Source organism: Cricetulus griseus, chromosome X (assembly GCF_003668045.3).
Source record: "Cricetulus griseus strain 17A/GY chromosome X, alternate assembly CriGri-PICRH-1.0, whole genome shotgun sequence".
NCBI lineage: Eukaryota > Metazoa > Chordata > Mammalia > Rodentia > Cricetidae > Cricetulus > Cricetulus griseus.
The window spans coordinates 93048066-93065449 of NC_048604.1; the positions used below are offsets into that span (position 1 = coordinate 93048066).

Here is a 17384-nt window from a genome sequence, read left to right on the forward strand (position 1 = left end):
TGTTTCCCTAGGTATGTGAGAAGTTCTTTGTTTAAAACAATTTGTCTTCTAAAGCATGACAAGAATGGAATGCTATGTTTTGTCCTGTAGTGCATCACTGGGTTCCATTGGTTATAGGTGTTTCTTGTTCCCCTAAAGGGTACCATAAATGGGTTATCAAACAGGGAAACATTGATTTTACATCAAAACAAGACTAACATCTTAAAAACTTAGAAAATAAACCTGAGTCATATTTTAATTAGCTTCTATTGTACCATATAAAATAGTGATCAATTTGTTAAAGTATGCCAATTTATGAAATATGAGTCTCATTCTACCAAAAATCTGTATTTCTATATGTTTAGTAAAATGTTTAGATTTTGAAATGCAGAGAACTGTAATCCATTTTAAATGTATTTTAAATATGTAGAAAGCAATAAATAATATTCTCAAATCTGACTCAATCAGAAAGCTGCCTTATTTATTTATTTCCTTACCAGGCAAAACTATCATTTATATAATCATTTACTTTTTGCTTCCCAAAACAAATGCATTGCTTATTACTGAATTAAAAATATGTAACCGGTTCTTACGAAACATAAAGAATACAAATATACATCTCAGCACAAATTTCAATTTTCATGAGTGGAAAGCATTTCTTGAACTAATTGCCTGGTAATTTTGTTACTGTTAAGCTCTCTATTGAAAAGAAACTGACATTGCATTTAGCTTGGAAACAGTTGTAGTGAATTCATAACACAGGAGAAAGGTTATGTTTATCTGTAAACTTGCACATTTCTCTATGAGGCCCATGACATGAATACTAATGCAGCTTGTACCAGAAGGTAATTTAGAACTATTGATTTCCTACATTATATTTAATAAGACATTTTCTGTGGTAGAAAATTATACAAGCTCGCTTTTCCTATAATATAGTGTTATAGAGTAGCAGCCTTTTATCAACAGGTCAGGGTTATTAAACATGTCTATAGGAACATACTTAATAATGTTAAATTCAGAAATGTACCAAGAAAACAAAGAATTCCACTGGAATTAAGTAATAATATATACAAGAATGCAAATATAATTAAATATATACATGTGTGCACATGTATTTATTTAATATGAGTTTCTGAAGAACTTGATGTATTCACTGTAATATAAATACTTTTCTTAAATTTATATGTGCATATACAAACATAATAAATGTATGCCTATGCTCCAAATTTAACTATTCAGATTAAAGGATCACTACTCTAGTAAATAATCTTTACACTTAATGAGACATAGTAGAGTTAATAAGACAAATTAGTTATTATAGCTCATAATTGTTTAAGGACCTACACAAAATTTATTTACAACATAGGGAAAAAAGTTTAGTTAAGTACAAAATATAACTTGTATTATGTTTATATACTATCAAGATTCCTATCCTATAGAAGATGCCTTTGCAATATTCCTTTAATGAGCGACTAAAATGTGAGATAGTAAATACAACTTCTCACTTTTATTTAAGAATGTATAAAAGACACCTATAAACTGTATCCATTCAAAAACATAAGAAATTTGTACATGAAACTGACATTTCTTGAGGCTTCACAGGCAAAAATCCTTCCTTATTATTTGCCTTGTAAAATAATTTGGTTATTTAATATTACTCCCCTATCATGTGAGGCACGTGTAAGATCCTGTCCAATGAATACTTAATAAAATATGGTAGTTATCATTATTAACAAAAGTGCAATTGCTATAATGGGAGGTGCTTTCTAGAATGTGGTTAGAATTCCTGAGAACAATATTCAAAGTGTTCTTTAAGAACTGACTTCATATTTTAGAAACTTTTAGACTAGCCTTTTGCTAGAAGATGCCCAGAGTAACACCGTTGGTAGTATATACCTGGGGATATATGGTTCTGCAGGAGGAGGGGGGATGTAGAGATCCTGGAGGGCAGAACTGTCTCTTTTGGTAGGTGTACTGATGGTGCTGGAGGGCGTGGCAACGCTGCTTGTGGGACTTCTAGGTATAAGAGGCTGGTTAAAATGAAAAAGAAAATACATACGCACACAAACAACACAGAACAACAACAATGACACATAGTTATCATTTAAAAATGATCTGTTTACACAAAGTTTTCATCTTGGCTGAAATCAAGAAAAATGTTATTTACCATATAGATATTTCTTTGATCCCACCACCCAAAGAAATAATACATAAAGCAGTTTCCCATGCAGTTCCCAACTCACCTTTTCAATGATTTAATCATCCAAAAGCTATTTATAAAGTAAAAATACCATTCAATGATTCAAAATGAGAAGACTCATGTCACTCAAAAAAGCAATGTATTTAAATTAACTTTGCCAGAATTGCACTTTTGAAAGCTAATAAAAAAGTAATTCATAAAAGAATTAACTTCCTCACATTCTGACTGACATTTGACAAACTATAGTATTACATTAGTAAGAATGTCATGGATGCTCAGAGAAGGTAAAAATGGCTATCAACACAGGAGAGAATTTTCTAGGAAAGTGTACTTCCTCTCAACATAAGCACAGATAGCCATCTGTTCAGAGCCATTTTATATCACATCTGTGAAAGCATGATGAATAAGGAGACACAATCACTTCATCTTTCACAGGCACATATATTACCTGCTATTTATCACTCATCCTTAGTTGCATGCCTAAGGATCTCCTGGATTTAAGTACTGAATAGGAAGTTGCCTTCTAAAGCTAATGTATAAACTGAATTAATGACGTATCAGTCTTATGAGCATTCCTAATTTTCAAATTCATAGTATTTGAAAATAATCTTGTGGATTGAAAAATCATCCTAAATTGAAACTCAAATTTACAAATATTTATATTTATCTTACCGATATTACTGATTAAGTATACATACAGTTAACATTAAAATAAATATCTCAATGGAGCCTCAAACACAATGATAATGACCACAAAATGAATTGCATCTGCATATGACAAAATGGTGATATTTTAGCCAGTATGAAACACATTTGGCTCATCTAGATGATAGACTGACAATTCTACTACTTCAACATACACTGCTGGACACTCAAATAAATGCATATTACAACTACTTTGCACTGTAACATTACTTTCATGCAGATAATCAAAAATTGTTTGAAAGCCAGGCATAACTACAATGGAAATTACAATGTAGGTCACTGAGATAAGCTATACAATTTGGGACTCCATTAATGATTTTGACCTTCCTCATTACACAGCTCACCTCAATAACTTGATATCATCCTTCCAGACAAAATGACAGTTAAGTTTAAATGTATGTGAAATCAAAATTAAAGACATCAAAAGGAATGATAATGTATGAAATCTTAATCTTCTTTCATATATGACTTAAAATTGTCAGAAACTTTATATATCAATTAAACAGTTTTAGTACATTATGACAGTATGCAAGAAAGACTTCCCTGTCTGACAATATAGTTTCTTTGGAATAAAATCCAGTTAATCTATGCCTGTCCTATAGAAACAAAATTCTTGGCAATGAGAAACTCAGAGATATAGATGACTAGAAGAGTCGTTTGTATTGATGATGAATGTCATGAAGCCCAAGGATATTAAACAAATGAATTCTTTGTAAGGCTGTGTTTCATGCCTCTGTAATATTTGAATGTAATATTCAGTGATACATACACATGCACACACACTCACACTCATATTTACTGTGACACGATGCTTATAGTTGTTCTGTTCTGTTGTTTTCTTTTAGTTCTAAATACAGACAGCTCTAATAGACAAGCAGTGAAAGAAAATCTTACTGCACAGCACATTAATTTGCAATACATTAAAATCAATTTACTATGAAAGAAAAACTAATATTTAGTATTCTTTTCTAATGCACTAGTATAGTACTTTAACTTTAAAATAACCCAATAGTACAAGTGAACTTAAACCACTTTCTAATAATGTAAGCTTTCAATAAAAAACAATCTAACATAAATTTTCATTGTTTCTCCCTTTATTTTAAGGTTACTAACTAAGGTTACTATTTTAAGGTTACTAATAGTTTGAAGATGTCTCTCCATTCCTTTGGTGATCTATAGCTTTTACTTGTTTGCTTAGTACCTATTTTCTTCTTCCCATTCCCCCACAAAACAAAGAAAAAAGGATTTGCAGTTAACTTTTACAAGGATATTTAAATATACCTTAAATATGAGGTAAAGACTAATAGAATATTTATACTGCCTAAGTTTCCATCCTAGGAGATTAAAGCATTAGCAATGCCAACTTCCTCCAAATTTCTATATTCTCTACACTTCAACAAGGAGTTGCAATTAATGTCATCAGTAATTGTGAATCACTATACTGGAAAATTAATGTAAGAAAAAACTTAAAATGTTCAAATAGATGTCAGGTTTGATTATGTTGCCCTGGTCCAGTTAATTGAACTTCTTTAAAAGTCCAACCTGTTTTTTACAGAACAAAAGAGAAATTAGTCAATTCTGTTGCTGAGTTCAACAGGCTATTTATTTTACTGATAGGTAAATCATAAGAAGTATTTTAATGGGTTTATTTTGTGGGTGTCATCTGGCTTATCAGTATGCTCTATGTCAATTAAAGCTTATATAGTAAACATTCAATATACAGGCAATTATTTTATGCACTATTTGAGCTATTATCATCAAGCTAAGAAGAGTTAGAAAGAAAACATCAATTTTGAGAATCATGTTAAAAATCAACTTTGATATTAGCAATGAAAAATAAACTACGTCCTAACTTTAAAAACACTGCGATCAAGAATTGAAATAGTATAAAATTAAATGACTGAAAGAATTTTGAAATCATTAAGGAACTTTAGGAAGACAACAGCAGTGTAACAGCATAGAGTAAATGAAGAAATTAAGATGAAATTAATTATTGGGAAATTCCTAATTTTTATAAGATGTATGCAAAAACAAAACACAAAAGCCATCCAATACTAGTGTGAAAATGCATGGAAAGTGACAGATTTAGTGTCCCTCAATTAAAAACTAAGGGTCTTTTAGAATTCAATTCAAACTTTAAAAGGTATATTATTTGACTAAAAATTACAAGGAAGAAAATTTACTAAAACTAAACTATAGCTTCTCTTATACTAGAAACATTTACTATAAATCATTTCATTGTAACAGTTATGATTATACTAGTAAGGATTTGCATTTTCAGCAAAAAGAATTGATGATTTTTTTTCCTTCACAACTTTAATATGTTTGGGGAAACACGTATGAGGAAAAACTATCAGCAATTGAGGGTATTGTTTTAAGACTACATATTGTCGAATAGCTTCAATACAACATGGTACTATGGTATGAAATCAAGTGTGATTTAGATCCATTTTGAATTCCCATCCAAACAATTTTATTTAGTAGGATCTTGTCATGACATCCAATATGGTTCTTATGGCATAAAGCTCTTCTTCAATAAATTAGATGGCATTCTGTCACAGAAGATAATCTGTGTGTGTGTGTGTGTGTGTGTGTGTGTGTGTGTACATTTATGTTTGTATGTGTGTGTATGCTGTGTGCACCTTACTCTTGTAAATTAAGTCTGATAAAGTATTGTAGAACACTGCCATTTATGTTTTTAAATTTGTATGCATCTCTTTAAATGTACATTTAGAAGCTTAATGAGTACTTGCTATTATCATCAGGACTCAGAAATCTACTTAGAACTTATATAGGCATTTTCCCCATCATTTTAAACTATATAAATATCTTAAAGACATAAGTCTAAAATGTGATATGTAAATGTAATTGTCAAACAAAATTTTTAGCTTTTATAAGCGATAAGTGGATCATTACTTTAAATCATTTGATGGACCAAGTCTTTTCTTCTTTGTGCTTTGTGTTCCGCAATTTTAAAAATAGCACATCTGTGATGTACTGCTATATATATTATGTATATCTATATATCTATGTCTATATCTATATCTATCTATCTATCTATCTATCTATCTATCTATCTATCTATCTATCTATCTATATGAAATTTCTATGGCAAAGATTATAAAAAAGAATGTCCACACTTATGCAACTAAATTTGAATTTTAAGTTTCACTTGAAATATTTTATATTTTAAAATCTTTGGCAAGCATATCTTAATTTAGTTGTCCCTCAGTAAATGATCCAACAAAGTTAGAGATATAAAAGTCTTCAATGAAACCAGTGACATTGAGGCAGGCCCAATATTAAAAACTTTAAACACTGCAATATTACTTAGTCCCAAAATTCACTTATGTCAAATTCACATTAAAACTTGTTTTTCCCTTTCAGGGGTAAAAATGTCAATGGAGATACAAATGATTACAGTAAGTATATAACCTAGCCATTCATTTTATTTATTCATAGAAATAATCAGAGAGTTCAGCTGATCACATGACCTCAATTTCCTAGCACAGGACAGTCTTTACGTCCTTATACAGTTCAGGCACATTCTTATTAAGTCCCCAGTGCTGCTATCATTTAGTACCAGAATATTGCTTTATATTAACAATTATTTGCTTGATCATTTTAACAAATGCTCCAAAGAAAATGTATTCTGGGTTTGAAATCAGGAACTTGCATACAATCTTGTACATTTCATGAACACTTAAAGAAGGCTAGATATAATTTTAAAAAGTAATGTGTACATTTTTACCTGGACAAGCTTTTTCTAAGTGAGAAATTATTTCAACAGATCTTAAGCAAAATATTTGCATGTATTTAAAAGTTCTCCCTCAGCTTCTCAGCTTCTACTAGAATACAATTTTATGAATACAAAACATTGTGTTTTTATAAGCATGTAAATTTCATGTTGTTCTTACTATACTATAAATAAAACAATGTTTTAAGGCAATGGATATAATCAGGAGACCTTAGATCCTTGATTTTAAATAGCACAGATATATGGACACAAAAATATGTATGTTATTATACAATATATAATATAGCTTTGGAGTCATATTACAAAATAGCATTTTCCACCAAATCATCTGTATACTATACTGATGATAAAGCTAGTGTATGTAATTTTGTGCTGTTCAATCTTATGTGCATAACTAAATGGCAATACTAAAATTGAAGTTATGTGTTCCAAAATATAATTATCAACATTCTGAGATATTAACTGAAAAAACTACATTGAACATTGAGGTTTTACTTGAAACACTTTACATTTTAAGATCTCTGAAAAGCATAGCTTAACTTAATTGTCAACTGTTTAACAATGGCTAACATCATATCATAGGTTATTATTTGCAGTCCGTGTTAAAACAGTAAAAGCATTTGGCGGAAACCCACATGTGTTACTTAATTCTTTATTTGAGTGTTTAAACACTGATGAACTATAAGTGATTTGTAGCTGCTTATAGCTATTTCCTAATTTGAGTATGTAAAACACAGAAATACTACTGTTGTCCAACCAGAACAATTACATTTTTAGTTAAAATTATTTTCTAGTATTATACCTCACATAAAATATTTTTTTCACAACATGCTCTTAAAACAACTCGCAGAAATGTACAAACTTTCTTTCACTAATGTTTGTTTAATAACATCAACTTCCATCTTGGATGTTAAAATAAATTTTATTGCTATTTCTGTTTTGACTTTTACACAATTACTTTAACCATTTATATTTTATGTACTTTAAATTTAATGTGATCACCATTCTATAGTTGTTATAACAATTGATATTCAAAATTGACTGCTGTTGACTATTTTCTTTCTGCTCAAAGTCCTTTAAATATCCTGTAAATTGCCATCAAGGTTAATTAAATAACAAAATTTAAGTACAAAATCACAAATCAATACTAAAAACTATGGCATCAACATAAGAAATTTATAGAGTAGAAAACAGTTTAGGAATATACTACTATTCATAGAGCTTAATGTGAATTTTTATAAAATGTCTTGAACAATAACTAAATCAGTTTTTTGAACTCTAGCATTGATTGAGCTGAGATGTTTTTCTCCACCAAAAGCTGGGTTCTTCAACAGTTTTAAAAATTCATTGGTTCCCAGTGATGATTTAAGGAGATTTCTTGGCAGGGTCCACCTAACTCTTCCATACATCTCTTGTAAGAAGAAAATGACTGCCCACATGTTCTTGTTGCAATGAATCCTAGGTTACTACCACAAACTTCTAAACATATACGTGTGGTCTATCCAGCACTCACTCGAATTTCTTTCACTGATAGAAGAATGTGACTATATGCAATCACCATGCTTACCCACATCCTGGAAATTAGCAGAGTGTCACTAAGATGATTTGAAAGCAGCTCTCAGAAGGCAAGATTCCCTTGTTTACCATCTTAGAACAAAAGATTGTATCTCACAGGCAGACAATTCTGCTACTCATGAAAGTATACAGATGACAACAGAATTCAATTTTTCAGATGTAATTAAGTTTGGTCATTGTAGCTAATTAAGGGATCTTTAAGTCCTTCAGTTCTATCAACAAATGTTTGAGAAAATAAAATTGTATCAAAAGAGCTGCCAAATTTCATGAAATGTGCTGATGAAATTTCTCTGTGAGCATGAAGTTGAATTGTATGCTTTTGCTTATTTGGCTATGATTTTCAAAGAAATTCCAAATCAAAATCTGCCATTGCAGTTAATTAATATTAAATGGCCCTATTTTAAACAGTTCAAAAATAAATATCTTAGGATACATATGATATTTCATTTGCATAAGTAAAACTATTACCATATTTGTTTGAAATCATTGGTTTGAAAAAGATGTATGCACTAATTTTGGCCTACATGTTAAATCAATTACAATATGTATTTGAAAAAAATTATTAGGTAAGCTAAGCCTGGTATTAAGAAAATGAAATAAATATGCTGAATTAAATAAATTCCACCGTTTCTTTGCATAGCTTTTAATTAAACTAAGTCCTACTAGATTACTGGCACACTTGACAAAAACAACTAACATAATTCAAACTAAGTTTTTATATTGAATTATATTTAAATGACTTAATATGCATTATGGTCTCAGCCAATTTGTATAGACACCAGAACTAAGAAAACAGTAAAAGTCACTTGTGTCTACATAGAGGACTGTTATTACATTAGTTTTTATGGTTCACATCTGAGGCTGATTCTCAGGAACTAGGAAGACAAATACCTCATACAATGGTATGAAGTAATCCATAATTGCTATCAAATCTCATCCTATTATTTGACTTTTCCTCTCTGGGATAGTCTGCATTCAAACTCTACATTTTGAAATTTTAGGAGTTTCCACCTTGTCTTGTTCTCCAATCTGTATTATATAAAAATTCTAATCAGGTAATTTCCATGAATCCTCAAGGTGTATTGATTTAAGTACAGATGAACGCCTTAAGATCAAGAAAGAACTCCATAATGGTATAATATCCAGTCCTCAAAGTAAGTCTTAGGATCATGTGATGGTGGTGCTATTGTAAATTACAGAACACACTCATTCTTACTCCTAAGAATTTGTTTTAGCACTGCTAGGAAGAATTTAATTAAAATGAATTCTTTCCCTGCTGCTTTGCAAAAGTCAACTTTGAAGTTATTTTCAAAGATGTTAAAGGTAGTTTTGTTTTCCCTAACTGATGGTGAACTTTGGGCAATACATTTAGGTAACCCCAATTCAGTTAAATAAAACAGTTACAAATGTATTGATATACATACATGTACTTATTTAAATTATCCCCTCTAGATTTTATTATTATGAAAAAGTAACCATAAAATATTCAGCACAATTTAGTAAGTAATGAGGACTATATCTATAATCAATGATCTGATACTGTTGGTTTATAGACATTTAAGAATGGGCCTAAAACAGTACCTTAAAATATGTTATAATTATATTGTAAGCAATGATGGAATTAATTTAAAAGTCTTTGTCTTCTAACTTTAAAAAAATCATGTGTATGTATAACATGTAAAATACTAGCTTTTTATTATTTTACTTTCTTATATAAAAGTGGTAATTGCTGTAACATTCATTATCTACTCCAGTTTATGCTACTGGGAAAAGATCTAACAATGAAATATGATTTGATTTTCTAAACAGACTATTTCAAAGTATGTGGATCAACAAAAACTAGAATCTGTTTGGTGTTCTTGTCCTTTATGAAGGTCTACAGAAGAGTAATAAATTTATAGATATTTAAAGAGGACCATCTAATAACTGAAAGTGTGGGGTTCTTCTTCAGTGTTCCCATGCCTTCAAACTTTGAAAACAGGATCTTTGGCACAGACATGTCAATAGAAAATTCCAGAGTAAACCAACAAAGCCATTTATAATGGAGCAAATTAAAAATTATATTATGGAAAATTCTGATATGCTTACATATGACCTAATGAGGCAAATAGCCTCAGAACATTAACAAGCACATTCAATATTTTGGTATAAATAAATATTGTAAGCCATGCATTTAGACATTTTAATGAAATCTACATTTATTCATTTGAAGAACAGAAGTTTCACATTAGAAACCTTACTTCATCTTACATAGCAGAGGTAATAATGAAACTTTTCTAACATGAAAAATGGTCAATATTCTAAATTAGATGGGCAACTATTTAAAAAAGAAAAAAAAGAGCAACTAGAATTCTACAAAAAGGTAATAGTCTACTACTTTAAAAACTGAAGATTTATGAACAAATTCAATGTTTAAGTATTATATTCTGATTGAAATAAAGGTGTTAATTTCTTGTCTTTGTACAATCACAATATTTTATATCTATTTAATAAGTCATATACCTTATTGACACCCAAGTTAATATCTCATAGTGAAATTTTATAATGAAGAAAAATGCAAAACTTCTAATGTACCACTCCCTGGTTTTGCTACCACAGAGGGTGGAGAAGTGAAAAATGAACAATAATGAGGAATACACTAGTTAAATTTTAATTGCTAATTTGAAAACTACAAATTTATTTCCTGATTTAAAGTAATTCTATAAACTATCTGCTAGCTTTTTCTAGTAGTGTATGTGATTACAACATACAAAATGTAATATTATATCACAAAAAATAAACCTCTTAATTTCTTTTCTCTCCAAATTTTGGCATTAAATAACTTGTGGATTTTTATAATTATGCTTTAAGTTTTAAAAATTGAATTAGTGTGATTATTTGGGTTTTAGTTATTTTCTCAGATTGTATCATAATTAAGCCTATAAGGATAATTGGTGAAGAGATAATTTCACAAACAAATTTTCAAAAGCATACAAGATTAATTCATATGCTGCTGAGATGAGGCACAAAAAAGAAGCATTACTGAGATAATCTATGGCTAAAATGATGGTGTATGACTTATGATTAAGCTTCATTACCTGCAGAGCAAGGGGCTTCCATCTCATATTTTTCAGTAAAGCTGGTGCTGAGGTAAGCATGCTCTGAGGTCGCTTTTTCAAAGTTAAGATAACACCACTCGGGTCCTCTCGTAGTGCATTCACCAAATTTTTCAACTGCCACCCCACCTGGTAACCAGCAAAATCATTACAATAAAATTGAGGTACAGCACTCAAAGATTTAATGTTCTCCCCCTTTAATAAGATTAGTAAAAAAGAAATCACATAATTGGAGTATCATCCTACCTATTTTCAGGATATAGTCAAGAAAGAAGTTTTATATTTGAATTGATTAACCATATTATTGCATTAGAGTCCATATAATTATGAGACACCATAATGGACATTTACCATATCAAAGCGGAGACTAAAATATATTTTGCCATCGAAGTGATTTGGAATATAAAGAAATTATATTGCCGTTAAAACTGCTTAGCTGCTAAGTCTAGGTCCAAGCTCTTCACAAGTACAATTTAAAAGTTCACATGCCAGAAAATAATGAGTTGGCAATGCCCTGAACTAACAAACCACACCACATGCTTTCTCATCACCATCTTTTAGAGATATGTGATTATAAGCGTCTTTAAATTATGACATTTATTGTGCTACCAATAGCAGGTACGAACACACCAAGGAAACATTCTAATGCAAGGACAGCAGCATCAGTGAAATCAACCTTTATCATGTTATAAAGATAGATTTAAAAATGACATGGTAGTGTTAATTCAGTGTAGCATTATTGAAAATGTGTTCCAAATAACCCTATAAGTTTAATAAATTGTGTGCTAAATTTAATGAAGTCATTTTATTTAAATACCAACTCAAAACAATTAAGTCAAATAGTAAATGATTTGAAAACTGGCTTAGTGAATATTCATGTTAAATTATTTCACTAATCATCCTTAAAAATTTAAACATAGAAGAATTTTTGTTAGTTTGCTTTTACGATGGATTAGTGATGCAGTATCAGGTAATTAAGGTCCCAGAACTGGCTAGTTAAAACTGATCGTTTTAAAGAAACATTAAAAATCAATTATTGTATTATTTGTTTTTTAAAATATATTTCATATTAATAATAAATATTAAAACAGAGAACCTTTTATCTGAAGTCTAATACAAATATACTGGGTCAAAATTTAAGTTGGATTGCAAAAATAATTCAGCAAATGTTCTAAATAGTGATATAATTACTTGTTAGGCACCCAAGGTAAATAGATGTATTGTGTGTACTCCTCATCAATGTTTTGCTTAGAAGATATTACTCAAGCTGGAAAGAATAAGCACTTCACCAAATGAAGCATAGATCTTAAGATACTATGAAGAATTAATCTCAAATGTATCCATTGTAGTTTTATGGCAGATTTTTGATGTATTTATTAAACATTCTCAAACTGATAAATTCAACCACAGATGAACTGAGTGAAGACAAGCCATGACAACAAAACAAAGGTGATTCAGTACTCAAAATCTTGAATATTTGGCTGTGGATCAAAATGGTTACTATGATAAATAAGAGGGTGGCACTTTTGAAAAAAACATTGCTGATCAACTTGTATTATGGAACCAGCCAAATGCTTCCTACTTTCTATAAGAGGGGATTGTTACATATCTTACAACCATTCTGATATCTGATATCCCTCCGATAGCTAAGTAATATCCTGATAGCCATTTGTACAAGCTAAGAGACAACATAAGTGAATGTAAATATTCTTGCTCCCCAAATGAAACCTAATATAGAACTACAAATTTGAAGGAAGACAAATTCTTCATACAAAATTTATAAACAATTTATCAATGATAATCATACCCAATGTAGTAAATTAATCAGTAATTAAATAAGCAATTAAGAACTGATAGTTTTCAACAATTCACTGCACATTTATTTCTGTTTAGAGTTTCTCCCTATTTCACTCTGTAGAATCACTGTGCATAGTTTAATACATTTATATACTTATATATTTTTGACATAGGGTCTTGCTATATAGTTCTGACTGCCCTTGAATGTGTGACCTTTTGACAATATTCTTGCCTCTGCTTCACATGTAGTTGGATTACAAGACCAAGGTGGGTTTAGTTGAAGACCTTTAAAGTTGCATGTCTTCCTGTGAAATATTCTGTTCAATTAATTTGTTCTTTTCTGTTATACTTTCTGTATACTTTTTAAAGTAAATAATTAAAAACAGAATTACTTGTCCACAAGAAAGTGGAATTGTTTCTGGCAACAAAATTAACTTGAATATACTTTAATTTTACCTGAATGTTATTTAATTTCCAAATATTTGAGCACATAATTTGACTACGTTTTAACCAATCTACCTACTATCACTTAAGATAATGTCATTAATAGTTTCAACAAAAGCAAAAAACGTATATCAAGAACCATGTGTAGTAAATATGCTTGGCTTACAAATTCTATTTTCATTATATGAAAGATCAGGCTAAATATGTAACACTCTACAATTGTGTATGGAACAAAATAAGTCTCATGTTGGTAAAAAAAGAAGCCTTATTTTTGTTAAAAATGGATATACATCTGGAAGACAGAGTGAAATATAATATCATTAGTGATGACTATATTAAGGGGAATAATATACTTTCTTTTTATTTCTTTAAATTTTACCAATATATTTTTGAACATTTTAAAAACAAAATATACAAGGTTTTAGTGTGCAAATAGTAGTATTTTAGTAGGATACTTTAAATTTCATAAGCTAATCAGAAGAGTTTACTATGAATGAAAAATGTGTACTCAAAGCACAGAGTTAGAAAGGCAACTAACTACACTCAAACACCAATAGAAATGGGAAATGAAATCTTCTTGAATATTGCATTTTAGATAACTAGTAAAAACAAATACAACTTTATTAAACATGTGTGCTCAATAAGGACTACATTGATTTTTTTATTCCATGGCTCATTTTCATTAGACACATCTCTTAAGCATTAGGTTCATTTATAACAATTCTGGAATGGAAATGAAGCCCGAGGAATAGTTTACATAGAAATATTGTAATTGGATGTGATGGTTTTATCATTTTAATGTCTATTTCCTAGGCCTTCTTTAGAACTTATAATTTCAAATTATTTCATATCTTTAGCTCCTATTGTTTTATATTGCAATACTTAACAATTGTCTTTACTTTATTAGCAATTATGGTATGTTCTTACAACTTCAGGCAAAATGATTTCCAGATACGGTCTGTGATATCATCACATTCTTGTAATCATATAATGAGGTACAAAGAATTCTTGAAATAGATTTATTACCCTTTACCTTATTGAAATAGTTATAGTTGACAGATAATAAGAGAACATGGATAGAGGGTGTGACATAAGGCATATATGTGTGTTGCAGTTCTAAGAAGGTTGATATCCTCTATGCAAAGAGCTAAATGTAAGCATACAAATGTCAAAATAGATAAACCACACAAATGAAAGTTAATCACTTTTTTCAAGATTAACACTCCATTTTCTAATTTATATGTTTTTGACTAGCTTCAAAATATCATGTGTGACAGACTTAAATGGTAGAAATCATATATAGTAATATGGAAAAATAATGGCATTCTTTCCACTGGCTTCTGAGTTTTCATGTAGTAAGACATACAGGGAGCTTGAAGAAGTGAAGAGAAGACATCCTAAAGTCTACTATTATTAACAGTATAAGCCACCAATATTGGAAGGAATCAAAGTATAGAATTAGAGATAACAGGCTATGAATAAACATGGAAAACTCCACTAATAAATCAAGCAATATGAAAAAGAACTGCTTGATTTGTGAAACAGTGAGCTCAACATCAATAATTTCAACATTTTCAATAATTTTGCAGTTCAAATGATTATAGAACTTCCAAAGTCACAATGTATTACAGCTCTAACAAGAGGGTTTGGGGTAAAAAAGATAAGGACAGATCAACCTGTGCAGAGGTATATGGTCCTGCTACATCTCTGCCTCCTTGTCCTCTCTCTGTATAAGCTAATTTTTCATGTTGTCTTGTTATAATAATCTCTTCTCTCATAATTGTTTCTATTAATGACTTCCTACATATTATACCCAAATCCTTTGAACCCTTTCTGTTTATCAAGTGCTTCAGTCACATACTCTAACTGTGGTGCTAATACCTACCAAATAATCACACACTAATAATTCAGTGAAGTAGACTCTTTATATTTATATGAAATTATCTTAATTTGTATTTTCCTTCTTACAACAGCTCAATGTAGCAAATATTCAGGTAATTTTACATGTAATGAAATGGAAATAAAAATGATTGGGTGGGGGGGCAAGATTACAAATTAAATGGTAGAGACAAGAATTTATATTCATGTGATTTCAGTTGTATCTTCATTCAAATATCTTCTGGCATTTCAAATGAAATCGTTTTTCTAAAACATTATCTCCCTTTTATTTTTCATTGGCTACCACTACCAACAATTTCCATATAATTCTTTCAAGTTTGGATTCACCTATGGATATTTACCCCTTTTATCTGCATGTGTATCTTGAAAAGATCCTGGCAATTATCATTTCTTTTGATTGTATTAATTCTAGACAGGATACTTACTTGCTAGATTTAAACGTGAGCTGTAACCAACCTTCTTCTAGTCTTTTACATCTCTACAGTACTACTATATGCAAATGTTTCCTTCCTTTCAATGCTTTTAAATTTCTCCAAGTTATAGCTTTTCTTCTCTTAACTATGGCTCTCAAATGTGAGTTTATATTAAACACATCTACAAAGCTTGCTTTCAATGACAAGACTGCTGAATTTTGCACCAGAGATTCTGATCCAGTAGTTCTGGGGTAGGAGCCTAATAATTTGCTTTGCTTTATAAATCGAAGTTTCCATATGATACTGATCTTACTTTCTCTTGGCCTGGAAATCATACTTTGAAAACTGCTAAAGTAAATGATGAGATCCCTGAAGATAGTGACTTGCCAATGCCTACAGCATTTTATATGCATTTAAGACCAGACATAACTTAAATCAGTATTTATTGAGTGCCTTACAGTATGGTTATAATGGGGACTGTAACATAATCTGTGGAGCATTAAAGAACATAATGACCACAGGAAGAGATGAACAGGTAAACAAATACTTATATCAAAATGAAGGAATTTCTTCATTAGAACAAGTACGAGGTATAGTAGAAGTCTCCCACCCCTGCAAAAAGGGGGCAATCCAATGCATTCTATAATTAGGGGTTGGATAAGGTTTTTAATTAGTCTAAACAGAAATCTTTAGGGTTTGGAGTAAAGGACACACAGAAATTCAATGGTTAAAGAAACCTGTGCAACAAATTATCATAAATTTGAACAGTTTTTAACAGTTTAGTGAGGGTGAATGACAGACCAATGGAAAGATAAGGAGGCAGGAAAAAGAAGCAGATCACTATTAGAGGCTTTGGGAACTGAACAATTAAGTGTTGGTTAAGTAGTAAACATTTTTTGTTTTTTTTTGCCTCAAACAGCATGGTTTGCTTATATCTGTGTATTTGCAAAAACACTTGCCCTCTACTGCGCTTTTTCTGTTACTTCTAAAGTCTTACCTAATCATAAAGGTTCATCTCTTTTCAGTTCCCATCATAATGCCTGTTTTTAACAAGTAGAGCCCTATTTTCTTCATGTGAATCTTGCAATACTGTACCTCACCAGTTTAATGTCTACATTACTATCTTTGTCTAATTACCACCACAAAACTGGCTTCTGAGTAAAAACAGAGTATCATGTTTAGATATACTCTTCAATAAATAATATATGCTTTACAAAAAATAGACAAGAAGTATATGTTAATTTGATTGATGAAATGATATGAATAATATGAGAATTAAATGTTTCAATGACAAGAAAATGCTCTGAAACTCCAAAACTGGCTTAGTATTTATGTAAAATCAAGAGGTAGCATTAACATTTTATTAAATACACTTAAAATTTGCTATATAAAATAAAAGGTTAAGTGACCTCTAATCTAGAAAAAGTAATAAATTGATATTAAAGCTATTATAGATATTGCCCTCAAAGAAACAATACAATACTCCTTGTACATAAATATCTAAGTTCATTTTAATATGA

At 30.1% G+C, this 17384-nt stretch overlaps 1 protein-coding gene across 5 annotated transcripts in view; it reads right to left on the reverse strand.

Annotated features, from left to right (window-relative positions):
- Cnksr2 (connector enhancer of kinase suppressor of Ras 2) overlaps positions 1-17384 on the reverse strand; it is a 212512-nt gene that overhangs the window by 83901 nt on the left and 111227 nt on the right. For 3 of the 5 annotated variants that reach the window (XM_027432585.2, XM_027432587.1, XM_027432590.1), the window contains exons 9-10: positions 11294-11440; positions 1876-2009 (exon numbers count right to left, since the gene is read on the reverse strand). In XM_027432585.2, coding sequence (XP_027288386.1) covers positions 1876-2009; positions 11294-11440 — 281 coding nt within the window. The remainder of the gene's footprint in view (positions 1-1875; positions 2010-11293; positions 11441-17384) is intronic. The other 2 variants (XM_027432589.1, XM_027432588.1) reach the window with 1 other exon arrangement.